This window comes from Bufo bufo, chromosome 3 (assembly GCF_905171765.1).
Source record: "Bufo bufo chromosome 3, aBufBuf1.1, whole genome shotgun sequence".
In the NCBI taxonomy this organism is placed as follows: Eukaryota; Metazoa; Chordata; class Amphibia; order Anura; family Bufonidae; genus Bufo; species Bufo bufo.
The window spans coordinates 574,678-588,571 of record NC_053391.1 but is presented as its reverse complement, the minus strand read 5'-3'; the positions used below and the strand labels follow the sequence as shown (position 1 = coordinate 588,571).

At 53.8% G+C, this 13,894-nt stretch overlaps 2 protein-coding genes across 4 annotated transcripts in view; one reads left to right on the top strand and one right to left on the bottom strand.

The window, feature by feature from the left end:
- UBASH3A (ubiquitin associated and SH3 domain containing A) overlaps window positions 1-13,894 on the bottom strand; it is a 698,439-nt gene that overhangs the window by 165,866 nt on the left and 518,679 nt on the right. The gene's annotated exons all lie outside the window — the stretch shown is intronic.
- The window catches only part of RECQL4 (RecQ like helicase 4), a 100,860-nt gene that overhangs the window by 39,187 nt on the left and 47,779 nt on the right, over window positions 1-13,894 (top strand). Inside the window, exons 5-11 of the mRNA XM_040422704.1 lie at window positions 2,169-2,306; window positions 5,216-6,255; window positions 6,328-6,427; window positions 9,484-9,613; window positions 9,714-9,830; window positions 9,920-10,057; window positions 10,144-10,236. Of these exons, the coding sequence (XP_040278638.1) occupies window positions 2,169-2,306; window positions 5,216-6,255; window positions 6,328-6,427; window positions 9,484-9,613; window positions 9,714-9,830; window positions 9,920-10,057; window positions 10,144-10,236 (1,756 nt within the window). The remainder of the gene's footprint in view (window positions 1-2,168; window positions 2,307-5,215; window positions 6,256-6,327; window positions 6,428-9,483; window positions 9,614-9,713; window positions 9,831-9,919; window positions 10,058-10,143; window positions 10,237-13,894) is intronic.

Below are 13,894 nucleotides of genomic sequence, written 5' to 3'. Positions count from 1 at the left end.
ATCGGGCACATCCGGTGTGGTTGGGGGTGGTAGGACTGTGCCCGGGGCTGTTACAGGGGTTAATACTGAGACTGTGTTCTGACCATAAGGCAGTACATCTGGCACATCCGGTGTGGTTGGGGGTGGTAGGACTGTGCCCGGGGCTGTTACAGAGGTTAGTGCTGAGACTCCGTTCTGGCCATAAGGCAGTACATCGGGCACATCCGGTGTGGTTGGGGGTGGTAGGACCGTGCCCGGGGCTGTTACAGAGGTTAGTGCTGAGACTGCGTTCTGACCATAAGGCAGTACATCGGGCACATCCGGTGTGGTTGGGGGTGACAGGACCGTGCCCGGGGCTGTTACAGAGGTTAGTGCTGAGACTCCGTTCTGACCATAAGGCAGTACATCGGGCACATCCGGTGTGGTTGGGGGTGGTAGGACTGTGCCCGGGGCTGTTACAGAGGTTAGTGCTGAGACTGTGTTCTGACCATAAGGCAGTACATCGGGCACATCCGGTGTGGTTGGGGGTGGTAGGACCGTGCCCGGGGCTGTTACAGGGGTTAGTGCTGAGACTGTGTTCTGACCATAAGGCAGTACATCGGGCACATCCGGTGTGGTTGGGGGTGGTAGGACTGTGCCCGGGGCTGTTACAGAGGTTAGTGCTGAGACTCCGTTCTGACCATAAGGCAGTACATCGGGCACATCCGGTGTGGTTGGGGGTGGTAGGACTGTGCCCGGGGCTGTTACAGAGGTTAGTGCTGAGACTGCGTTCTGACCATAAGGCAGTACATCGGGCACATCCGGTGTGGTTGGGGGTGGTAGGACTGTGCCCGGGGCTGTTACAGAGGTTAGTGCTGAGACTGCGTTCTGACCATAAGGCAGTACATCGGGCACATCCGGTGTGGTTGGGGGTGGTAGGTCTGTGCCCGGGGCTGTTACAGAGGTTAGTACTGAGACTGCGTTCTGACCATAAGGCAGTACATCGGGCACATCCGGTGTGGTTGGGGGTGGTAGGACTGTGCCCGGGGCTGTTACAGAGGTTAGTACTGAGACTGCGTTCTGACCATAAGGCAGTACATCGGGCACATCCGGTGTGGTTGGGGGTGGTAGGACTGTGCCCGGGGCTGTTACAGGGGTTAGTGCTGAGACTGCGTTCTGACCATAAGGCAGTACATCGGGCACATCCGGTGTGGTTGGGGGTGGTAGGACTGTGCCCGGGTCTGTTACAGAGGTTAGTGCTGAGACTGCGTTCTGACCATAAGGCAGTACATCGGGCACATCCGGTGTGGTTGGGGGTGGTAGGACTGTGCCCGGTGCTGTTACAGAGGTTAGTGCTGAGACTGCGTTCTGACCATAAGGCAGTACATCGGGCACATCCGGTGTGGTTGGGGGTGGTAGGACTGTGCCCGGGGCTGTTACAGAGGTTAGTGCTGAGACTGCGTTCTGACCATAAGGCAGTACATCGGGCACATCCGGTGTGGTTGGGGGTGGTAGGACCGTGCCCGGGGCTGTTACAGGGGTTAGTGCTGAGACTGCGTTCTGACCATAAGGCAGTACATCGGGCACATCCGGTGTGGTTGGGGGTGGTAGGACTGTGCCCGGGTCTGTTACAGAGGTTAGTGCTGAGACTCCGTTCTGACCATAAGGCAGTACATCGGGCACATCCGGTGTGGTTGGGGGTGGTAGGACTGTGCCCGGGGCTGTTACAGAGGTTAGTGCTGAGACTGCGTTCTGACCATAAGGCAGTACATAGGGCACATCCGGTGTGGTTGTGGGTGGCAGATTTAGCCTCTGTGTGCTTATATTCACCCTGAGCTATAGCGGTCACTGATGGCAGACATTTCGGGGATCAGCACTCGCTGGCATCTACACCCAGATCCTCTCACAGCCTCCTTAATGGCAGAGTGTATTGGCTCAGTGGAGTCGTCTGCGATAGGAAACTAGCCCTATGGTGTACACTTGGGGAAGAGGCGCCTCGGCTTGACAGCAGCTCAGGAGGGTCATGAGAGGCTCCTAGAGAGACAGGCTAAACTCATCAGGGGTGGTGGGAGCCTAGCCTTGTGGGCTGCCTGTAGGATTGGGGGCAGGGGAGTCTGGGCTTTTGTGTGGCCTGAGGTGGCAGTGAGGTTGACTGGTGAGCTGCCCTCCAAACCTACCTCTTACCCTAGTCTATCCTGCTTTATCTTCAGGAAACAAGCTCATGGGGAAGCCATCTTAACCGCGGCAGTGTGACTGCAACGTTGACCTCAAATGAGCGGGACTCCCTTAAGGCATCTGTTCAGTATTTTGGAATGAAGCTTAAGACCAACTTCGGAGGAACCTTGAAAGTAAAGGCCAATATACATTCACTTTACATGAAATATGGTGTATTGTGCTGAGCTGGTGGCACGGATGATATGAGAGGTTGGCACTGCAGTGGTCCTTGGCACCAAAATAACCTCTGCACCCAGTAGATTACACACCAGCCTGTGCCCCACATAATGACCTCTGCACCCAGTAGATGATTACACACCAGCCTGTGCCCCACATAATGACCTCTGCACCCAGTAGATGATTACACACCAGCCTGTGCCCCACATAATGACCTCTGCACCCAGTAGATGATTACACACCAGCCTGTGCCCCACATAATGACCTCTGCACCCAGTAGATGATTACACACCAGCCTGTGCCCCACATAATGATATCTGCACCCAGTAGATGATTACACACCAGCCTGTGCCCCACATAATGACCTCTGCACCCAGTAGATGATTACACACCAGCCTGTGCCCCACATAATGACCTCTGCACCCAGTAGATGATTACACACCAGCCTGTGCCCCACATAATGACCTCTGCACCCAGTAGATGATTACACACCAGCCTGTGCCCCACATATTGACCTCTGCACCCAGTAGATTACACACCAGCCTGTGCCCCACATAATGACCTCTGCACCCAGTAGATGATTACACACCAGCCTGTGCCCCACATAATGACCTCTGCACCCAGTAGATGATTACACACCAGCCTGTGCCCCACATAATGATCTCTGCACCCAGTAGATGATTACACACCAGCCTGTGCCCCACATAATGATCTCTGCACCCAGTAGATGATCACACACCAGCCTGTGCCCCACATAATGATCTCTGCACCCAGTAGATGATTACACACCAGCCTGTGCCCCACATAATGACCTCTGCACCCAGTAGATGATTACACACCAGCCTGTGCCCCACATAATGATCTCTGCACCCAGTAGATGATTACACACCAGCCTGTGCCCCACATAATGACCTTTGCACCCAGTGGATGATTACACACCAGCCTGTGCCCCACATAATGACCTTTGCACCCAGTGGATGATTACACACCAGCCTGTGCCCCACATAATGACCTCTGCACCCAGTAGATGATTACACACCAGCCTGTGCCCCACATAATGACCTCTGCACCCAGTAGATGATTACACACCAGCCTGTGCCCCACATAATGATCTCTGCACCCAGTAGATGATCACATACCAGCCTGTGCCCCACATAATGACCTCTGCACCCAGTAGATGATTACACACCAGCCTGTGCCCCACATAATGACCTCTGCACCCAGTAGATGATTACACACCAGCCTGTGCCCCACATAATGATATCTGCACCTAGTAGATGATTACACACCAGCCTGTGCCCCACATAATGATCTCTGCACCCAGTAGATGATTATACACCAGCCTGTGCCCCACATAATGACCTCTGCACCCAGTAGATGATTACACACCAGCCTGTGCCCCACATAATGACCTCTGCACCCAGTAGATGATCACACACCAGCCTGTGCCCCACATATTGACCTCTGCACCCAGTAGATGATCACACACCAGCCTGTGCCCCACATAATGACCTCTGCACCCAGTAGACGATCACACACCAGCCTGTGCCCCACATAATGACCCCTGCACCCAGTAGATGATTGCACACCAGCCTGTGCCCCACATAATGACCTCTGCACCCAGTAGATGATTACACACCAGCCTGTGCCCCACATAATGACCTCTGCACCCAGTAGATGATTACACACCAGCCTGTGCCCCACATAATGACCTCTGCACCCAGTAGATGATTACACACCAGACTGTGCCCCACATAATGACCTCTGCACCCAGTAGATGATTACACACCAGCCTGTGCCCCACATAATGATATCTGCACCCAGTAGATGATTACACACCAGCCTGTGCCCCACATAATGATCTCTGCACCCAGTAGATGATCACACACCAGCCTGTGCCCCACATAATGACCTCTGCACCCAGTAGATGATCACACACCAGCCTGTGGCCCACATAATGATCTCTGCACCCAGTAGATGATCACACACCAGCCTGTGCCCCACATAATGACCTCTGCACCCAGTAGATGATTACACACCAGCCTGTGCCCCACATAATGATCTCTGCACCCAGTAGATGATTACACACCAGCCTGTGCCCCACATAATGATCTCTGCACCCAGTAGATGATCACACACCAGCCTGTGCCCCACATAATGACCTCTGCACCCAGTAGATGATCACACACCAGCCTGTGCCTCACATAATGACCTCTGCACCCAGTAGATGATCACACACCAGCCTGTGCCCCACATAATGACCTCTGCACCCAGTAGATGATTACACACCAGCCTGTGCCCCACATAATGACCTCTGCACCCAGTAGATGATTACACACCAGCCTGTGCCCCACATAATGACCTCTGCACCCAGTAGATGATTACACACCAGCCTGTGCCCCACATAATGACCTCTGCACCCAGTAGATGATCACACACCAGCCTGTGCCTCACATAATGACCTCTGCACCCAGTAGATGATCACACACCAGCCTGTGCCCCACATAATGACCTCTGCACCCAGTAGATGATTACACACCAGCCTGTGCCCCACATAATGACCTCTGCACCCAGTAGATGATTACACACCAGCCTGTGCCCCACATAATGATATCTGCACCCAGTAGATGATTACACACCAGCCTGTGCCCCACATAATGATCTCTGCACCCAGTAGATGATCACACACCAGCCTGTGCCCCACATAATGACCTCTGCACCCAGTAGATGATCACACACCAGCCTGTGCCCCACATATTGACCTCTGCACCCCTTCTTTACTGCCAGTACCAGCCGTCTGTTTCCCACTTGCTTCCTGTTCACACTGATCTTCTCCCTGTTTACATTTGATGTAATTGTTGTATAGGATCGTCCAGTATCCTTGAAGAAGTCCTCACTGCCCCGGACCCATGTTAGTTTGACCACGGTCGAAGCCAAGAAGCCGAGTTCATCTCCGTCTGATGCTCCTCAGATGGCCATTGATAATTCTCTAGAATCTCCTGAGGAATTAGAAAATCTCTCTCTAGGATTTCAGTCGCACAAGCTTCGATTATCCTCCACTCTGCAAGAAAGTCCCAAGCCGAAGCTTCACCAGCTGCAAGCCAAAGTGGGCCAGCGACTGACCTCCTTAAATCCAGACTGGCTGGAGAGGTGCGAGCAGAGACTGGGTAGAGAGCACTGCCAACTATCAGACCGCGGAGACAGAAACAGGCAGAAGTCTGAACCCTGGGTGGACTCCAGGTCGCCACCAGATCCTGGACCTTCGGACTACTCGCATGTAAAACAAGCACAGAAGACTTTGTTGTCCGATCAGACTGCAAAGAGAAGATCTCCCGGTGAATGTGGGAATCGTGACCCAAACGGCAAAGTAGACTCTAAAGAGACATCAAAATGTGGTCCACAATTCAGTTTAGCGAGAGGAGAAGAACGGCTTCCGCACGCAGAAGTAATTAACCCAACTCCCGAGAGTGACCAGAGAGTGGAGGAAATGGCCCAGGAGAGGAGCCACAAGAAACCAGGAGCCACAGAGGAGCCGACCAAAAAGAGCTACATCCAAAATGAGGAGCAATCCAGACCCGAGCCTGCCGCAATGGCCGTCTGTGGAGACCAGAAGGACATGGGATCGGAAGCCATTGAAAGCAGCAAGTCTGAGAGCAATGATAGGACGTCTCAGGGAAAGAGGCAGAAGAGAGGGAAGAGGCTCAGAGACACCCCTACAGAGTCTGAGGAGCACACAAGTTACACAGAGACAAGCCGTAAGAGGCCAGCAAAGAAGGCCAAGACTGACGGAGAAGACTCATGCGAGGATCCCCCAAGGGTCCATGACACAGAGAATCTGCTGGGTGATGTGATGGACGAGGACAGGACAGTGCAGAGAGTCACCGGCAACTCTGCAAAGAGTCTCAGGTAGACCCACAGCCTCTGTCATCTCCTCTCTGCTCTCCCCTGTAGTCCCTAACCCTCATCATGTCCTCACAGGGCACCCCAAAAACGTACCGGCAACTTTGTTCGGATCAATCTGAAGAAGAAGACTTATGTGAAAGGGTTTGCACTGAATGGGAATAGGTTGAGAAAACAGGTAACATGTCTCTCATGTGATCTCTCGTGTCTCCACTGGTGACTGTCTGCTATCCCTCGTGTCTCCACTGGTGACTGTCTGCTATCCCTCGTGTCTCCACTGGTGACTGTCTGCTATCCCTCGTGTCTCCACTGGTGACTGTCTGCTATCTCTGTCTCGTGTCTCCACTGGTGACTGTCTGCTATCCCTCGTGTCTCCACTGGTGACTGTCTGCTATCCCTCGTGTCTCCACTGGTGACTGTCTGCTATCTCTGTCTCGTGTCTCCACTGGTGACTGTCTGCTATCCCTTGTGTCTCCACTGGTGACTGTCTGCTATCCCTGTCTCGTGTCTCCACTGGTGACTGTCTGCTATCCCTCGTGTCTCCACTGGTGACTGTCTGCTATCCCTCGTGTCTCCACTGGTGACTGTCTGCTATCTCTGTCTCGTGTCTCCACTGGTGACTGTCTGCTATCCCTCGTGTCTCCACTGGTGACTGTCTGCTATCCCTCTCATGTCTCCACTGGTGACTGTCTGCTATCCCTCGTGTCTCCACTGGTGACTGTCTGCTATCCCTTGTGTCTCCACTGGTGACTGTCTGCTATCCCTTGTGTCTCCACTGGTGACTGTCTGCTATCCCTGTCTCGTGTCTCCACTGGTGACTGTCTGCTATCCCTCTCATGTCTCCACTGGTGACTGTCTGCTATCTCTCATGTCTCCACTGGTGACTGTCTGCTATCCCTCATGTCTCCACTGGCTGACTGTCTGCTATCCCTCATGTCTCCACTGGCTGACTGTCTGCTATCCCTCATGTCTCCACTGGCTGACTGTCTGCTATCCCTCGTGTCTCCACTGGTGACTGTCTGCTATCCCTCGTGTCTCCACTGGTGACTGTCTGCTATCCCTCTCATGTCTCCACTGGTGACGGTCTGCTGACTGTCTGCTATCCCTCTCATGTCTCCACTGGTGACTGTCTGCTATCCCTCTCATGTCTCCACTGGCTGACTGTCTGCTATCTCTGTCTCGTGTCTCCACTGGCTGACTGTCTGCTATCCCTCTCATGTCTCCACTGGTGACTGTCTGCTATCTCTGTCTCGTGTCTCCACTGGTGACTGTCTGCTATCTCTGTCTCGTGTCTCCACTGGTGACTGTCTGCTATCTGTCTCGTGTCTCCACTGGTGACTGTCTGCTATCCCTTGTGTCTCCACTGGTGACTGTCTGCTATCTCTGTCTCGTGTCTCCACTGGTGACTGTCTGCTATCTCTGTCTCGTGTCTCCACTGGTGACTGTCTGCTATCTGTCTCGTGTCTCCACTGGTGACTGTCTGCTATCCCTTGTGTCTCCACTGGTGACTGTCTGCTATCTCTGTCTCGTGTCTCCACTGGTGACTGTCTGCTATCCCTCGTGTCTCCACTGGTGACTGTCTGCTATCTCTGTCTCGTGTCTCCACTGGTGACTGTCTGCTATCCCTCGTGTCTCCACTGGTGACTGTCTGCTATCCCTCGTGTCTCCACTGGTGACTGTCTGCTATCCCTCGTGTCTCCACTGGTGACTGTCTGCTATCCCTCGTGTCTCCACTGGTGACTGTCTGCTATCCCTCGTGTCTCCACTGGTGACTGTCTGCTATCTCTGTCTCGTGTCTCCACTGGTGACTGTCTGCTATCTGTCTCGTGTCTCCACTGGTGACTGTCTGCTATCCCTTGTGTCTCCACTGGTGACTGTCTGCTATCCCTTGTGTCTCCACTGGTGACTGTCTGCTATCCCTGTCTCGTGTCTCCACTGGTGACTGTCTGCTATCCCTCGTGTCTCCACTGGTGACTGTCTGCTATCTCTGTCTCGTGTCTCCACTGGTGACTGTCTGCTATCCCTCGTGTCTCCACTGGTGACTGTCTGCTATCCCTCTCATGTCTCCACTGGTGACTGTCTGCTATCCCTCGTGTCTCCACTGGTGACTGTCTGCTATCCCTCGTGTCTCCACTGGTGACTGTCTGCTATCTGTCTCGTGTCTCCACTGGTGACTGTCTGCTATCCCTCGTGTCTCCACTGGTGACTGTCTGCTATCCCTCGTGTCTCCACTGGTGACTGTCTGCTATCTCTGTCTCGTGTCTCCACTGGTGACTGTCTGCTATCCCTCGTGTCTCCACTGGTGACTGTCTGCTATCCCTCTCATGTCTCCACTGGTGACTGTCTGCTATCCCTCGTGTCTCCACTGGTGACTGTCTGCTATCCCTCGTGTCTCCACTGGTGACTGTCTGCTATCCCTCTCATGTCTCCACTGGTGACGGTCTGCTGACTGTCTGCTATCCCTCGTGTCTCCACTGGTGACTGTCTGCTATCCCTCTCATGTCTCCACTGGTGACTGTCTGCTATCTGTCTCGTGTCTCCACTGGTGACTGTCTTCTGTCTCGTGTCTCCACTGGTGACTGTCTGCTATCCCTCGTGTCTCCACTGGTGACTGTCTGCTATCTGTCTCGTGTCTCCACTGGTGACTGTCTGCTATCCCTTGTGTCTCCACTGGTGACTGTCTGCTATCCCTGTCTCGTGTCTCCACTGGTGACTGTCTGCTATCCCTCGTGTCTCCACTGGTGACTGTCTGCTATCCCTCGTGTCTCCACTGGTGACTGTCTGCTATCTCTGTCTCGTGTCTCCACTGGTGACTGTCTGCTATCCCTCGTGTCTCCACTGGTGACTGTCTGCTATCCCTCTCATGTCTCCACTGGTGACTGTCTGCTATCTCTCATGTCTCCACTGGTGACTGTCTGCTATCCCTCGTGTCTCCACTGGTGACTGTCTGCTATCCCTCTCATGTCTCCACTGGTGACTGTCTGCTATCCCTCGTGTCTCCACTGGCTGACTGTCTGCTGACTGTCTGCTATCCCTCTCATGTCTCCACTGGTGACTGTCTTCTGTCTCGTGTCTCCACTGGTGACTGTCTGCTATCCCTCTCATGTCTCCACTGGTGACTGTCTGCTATCCCTCGTGTCTCCACTGGTGACTGTCTGCTATCCCTCGTGTCTCCACTGGTGACTGTCTGCTATCCCTCGTGTCTCCACTGGTTGACTCTGTCTTCTGTCTCAGATGTGGAAGTCGAAGTGGCAGAAGAAGGGGGAGCAGTTTGGCGGTGGTGGGAGACCTATGTCCCGTGGTGATGACATTTGCTTCCGTTGTGGACAGCCTGGGCATTGGGCGTCCCAGTGTCCTGGGAAAGGTAAGCTCCTCTGTGACTGGTCCTTGTGTGAGGGTCCAGCTGTGACGAGGAGCTGAAGACCTTTAGAGAGAAGATCTGACCCTTCTGACCCTTTATTCAGGGGTCGCTGTGCCGCCAACCCCCTTGGAGCCAGACGCCGTACTGGAAGAGGAGCTCGTGCTGCCGACCTTAGAGGAGGTGGCTCAGATGACGAACACTCAGCTGAGACCAACCTGTGGTAAGTAGATCCTGTCCCCTCCACAACCCATCGTACTCCCATTGGTAATGTGTGCGGTGTGGCTGCTGACCTCTCGTGTCTTCTGCCAGAGCGTTCCAGTGATCCTCAAGAGCTCGGCCCGGCTTCTGAGGTCACCCTGGATATCGTGAAGCCAGTGTATGAGTCCACTCCCCTTCCTCCAGCAATGCTGCCTCTGTATGAGCTGACAGCCTCTGGGAGAGTCCGTGGTAAGAGCGCCACCGTGGTGCGTGGGACACAATCTGATTACTTTACCATTGTCTCCGTGCTGTCTAATGTTTACCGCCTGTGACAGAGACTCCGTCTGAGGTGTACGATGCCCTCCGAGAGCTGGGATATCAGACGTTTCGTCCAGGACAAGAAGAGGCAATTATGAGGATCTTGTCTGGTAAAACTTCTCGTGTTATCTGTAAGAGGAGGGGGCCGTGGTCTTAAATATTTCTCCATCATAATAGACACCACCTCCTTCATCGGAGGCCGGGGCTGGCTCTGGTCATACACTGTGTCTTTTACACTGCGTCAGACACCCCTCCCCATAAATCATCAAAGGAAGCGGACCTTGTCATACGTGTCCTTCTCTGCTCATAGAACTGTACCCCGCTGTGTGCCTCTACATTACCCCCTCCATCATCAGAAGACCCTGCTGGCTCTGGTCATATGTGACCTCTGGTCATAGAACTGTACCCCGCTGTGTGCCTCTACATTACCCCCTCCATCATCAGAAGACGCTGCTGTCTCTGGTCATACGTGTCCTCTGCTCATAGAACTGTACCCCGCTGTGTGCCTCTACATTACCCCCTCCATCATCAGAAGACCCTGCTGGCTCTGGTCATACGTGTCCTCTGCTCATAGAACTGTACCCTGCTGTGTGCCTCTACATTACCCCCTCCATCATCAGAAGACCCTGCTGTCTCTGATCATACCTGACCTCTGGTCATAGAACTGTACCCCGCTGTGTGCCTCTACATTACCCCCTCCATCATCAGAAGACGCTGCTGTCTCTGGTCATACGTGTCCTCTGCTCATAGAACTGTACCCCGCTGTGTGCCTCTACATTACCCCCTCCATCATCAGAAGACCCTGCTGGCTCTGGTCATACGTGTCCTCTGCTCATAGAACTGTACCCCGCTGTGTGCCTCTACATTACCCCCTCCATCATCAGAAGACCCTGCTGTCTCTGGTCATACCTGACCTCTGGTCATAGAACTGTACCCCGCTGTGTGCCTCTACATTACCCCCTCCATCATCAGAAGACTCTGCTGGCTCTGGTCATACGTGTCCTCTGGTCATAGAACTGTACCCCGCTGTGTGCCTCTACATTACCCCCTCCATCATCAGAAGACCCTGCTGTCTCTGATCATACGTGTCCTCTGGTCATAGAACTGTACCCCGCTGTGTGCCTCTACATTACCCCCTCCATCATCAGAAGACGCTGCTGTCTCTGGTCATACGTGTCCTCTGCTCATAGAACTGTACCCCGCTGTGTGCCTCTACATTACCCCCTCCATCATCAGAAGACCCTGCTGGCTCTGGTCATACGTGTCCTCTGGTCATAGAACTGTACCCCGCTGTGTGCCTCTACATTACCCCCTCCATCATCAGAAGACCCTGCTGTCTCTGATCATACGTGTCCTCTGGTCATAGAACTGTACCCCGCTGTGTGCCTCTACATTACCCCCTCCATCATCAGAAGACCCTGCTGGCTCTGATCATACGTGTCCTCTGCTCATAGAACTGTACCCCGCTGTGTGCCTCTACATTACCCCCTCCATCATCAGAAGACGCTGCTGGCTCTGGTCATACGTGTCCTTCTCTGCTCATAGAACTGTACCCCGCTGTGTGCCTCTACATTACCCCCTCCATCATCAGAAGACCCTGCTGGCTCTGGTCATACGTGTCCTCTGGTCATAGAACTGTACCCCGCTGTGTGCCTCTACATTACCCCCTCCATCATCAGAAGACCCTGCTGGCTCTGGTCATACGTGACCTCTGGTCATAGAACTGTACCCCGCTGTGTGCCTCTACATTACCCCCTCCATCATCAGAAGACCCTGCTGGCTCTGGTCATACGTGACCTCTGGTCATTGAACTGTACCCCGCTGTGTGCCTCTACATTACCCCCTCCATCATCAGAAGACCCTGCTGGCTCTGGTCATACGTGACCTCTGGTCATAGAACTGTACCCCGCTGTGTGCCTCTACATTACCCCCTCCATCATCAGAAGACGCTGCTGTCTCTGGTCATACGTGTCCTCTGGTCATAGAACTGTACCCCGCTGTGTGCCTCTACATTACCTCCTCCATCATCAGAAGACCCTGCTGGCTCTGGTCATACGTGTCCTCTGGTGATAGAACTGTACCCCGCTGTGTGCCTCTACATTACCCCCTCCATCATCAGAAGACCCTGCTGTCTCTGATCATACGTGTCCTCTGGTCATAGAACTGTACCACGCAGTGTGCCTCTAAATTACCCCCTCCATCATCAGAAGACTCTGCTGTCTCTGGTCATACGTGTCCTCTGCTCATAGAACTGTACCCCGCTGTGTGCCTCTACACTACCCCCTCCATCATCAGAAGACGCTGCTGTCTCTGGTCATACGTGCCCTCTGGTCATAGAACTGTACCCCGCTGTGTGCCTCTACACTACCCCCTCCATCATCAGAAGACGCTGCTGTCTCTGGTCATACGTGCCCTCTGGTCATAGAACTGTACCCCGCTGTGTGCCTCTACGTTACCCCCTCCATCATCAGAAGACGCTGCTGTCTCTGATCATACGTGACCTCTGGTCATAGAACTGTACCCCGCTGTGTGCCTCTACATTACCCCCTCCATCATCAGAAGACGCTGCTGTCTCTGGTCATACGTGTCCTTCTCTGCTCATAGAACTGTACCCCGCTGTGTGCCTCTACATTACCCCCTCCATCATCAGAAGACGCTGCTGTCTCTGGTCATACGTGTCCTTCTCTGCTCATAGAACTGTACCCCGCTGTGTGCCTCTACATTACCCCCTCCATCATCAGAAGACCCTGCTGGCTCTGGTCATACGTGACCTCTGGTCATAGAACTGTACCCCGCTGTGTGCCTCTACATTACCCCCTCCATCATCAGAAGACCCTGCTGGCTCTGATCATACGTGTCCTCTGGTCATAGAACTGTACCCCGCTGTGTGCCTCTACATTACCCCCTCCATCATCAGAAGACCCTGCTGGCTCTGATCATACGTGACCTCTGGTCATAGAACTGTACCCCGCTGTGTGCCTCTACATTACCCCCTCCATCATCAGAAGACCCTGCTGGCTCTGGTCATACGTGTCCTCTGCTCATAGAACTGTACCCCGCTGTGTGCCTCTACATTACCCCCTCCATCATCAGAAGACCCTGCTGTCTCTGGTCATACGTGTCCTCTGCTCATAGAACTGTACCCCGCTGTGTGCCTCTACGTTACCCCCTCCATCATCAGAAGACCCTGCTGTCTCTGGTCATACGTGTCCTCTGGTCATAGAACTGTACCCCGCTGTGTGCCTCTACATTACCCCCTCCATCATCAGAAGACCCTGCTGGCTCTGGTCATACGTGTCCTCTGCTCATAGAACTGTACCCCGCTGTGTGCCTCTACATTACCCCCTCCATCATCAGAAGACCCTGCTGGCTCTGGTCATACGTGTTCTCTGCTCATAGAACTGTACCCCGCTGTGTGCCTCTACATTACCCCCTCCATCATCAGAAGACCCTGCTGTCTCTGGTCATACGTGACCTCTGGTCATAGAACTGTACCCCGCTGTGTGCCTCTACATTACCCCCTCCATCATCAGAAGACCCTGCTGGCTCTGGTCATACGTGACCTCTGGTCATAGAACTGTACCCCGCTGTGTGCCTCTACATTACCCCCTCCATCATCAGAAGACCCTGCTGTCTCTGGTCATACGTGTCCTTCTCTGCTCATAGAACTGTACCCCGCTGTGTGCCTCTACACTACCCCCTCCATCATCAGAAGACGCTGCTGTCTCTGGTCATACGTGACTCACAGAACTGTACCCCGCTGTGTGC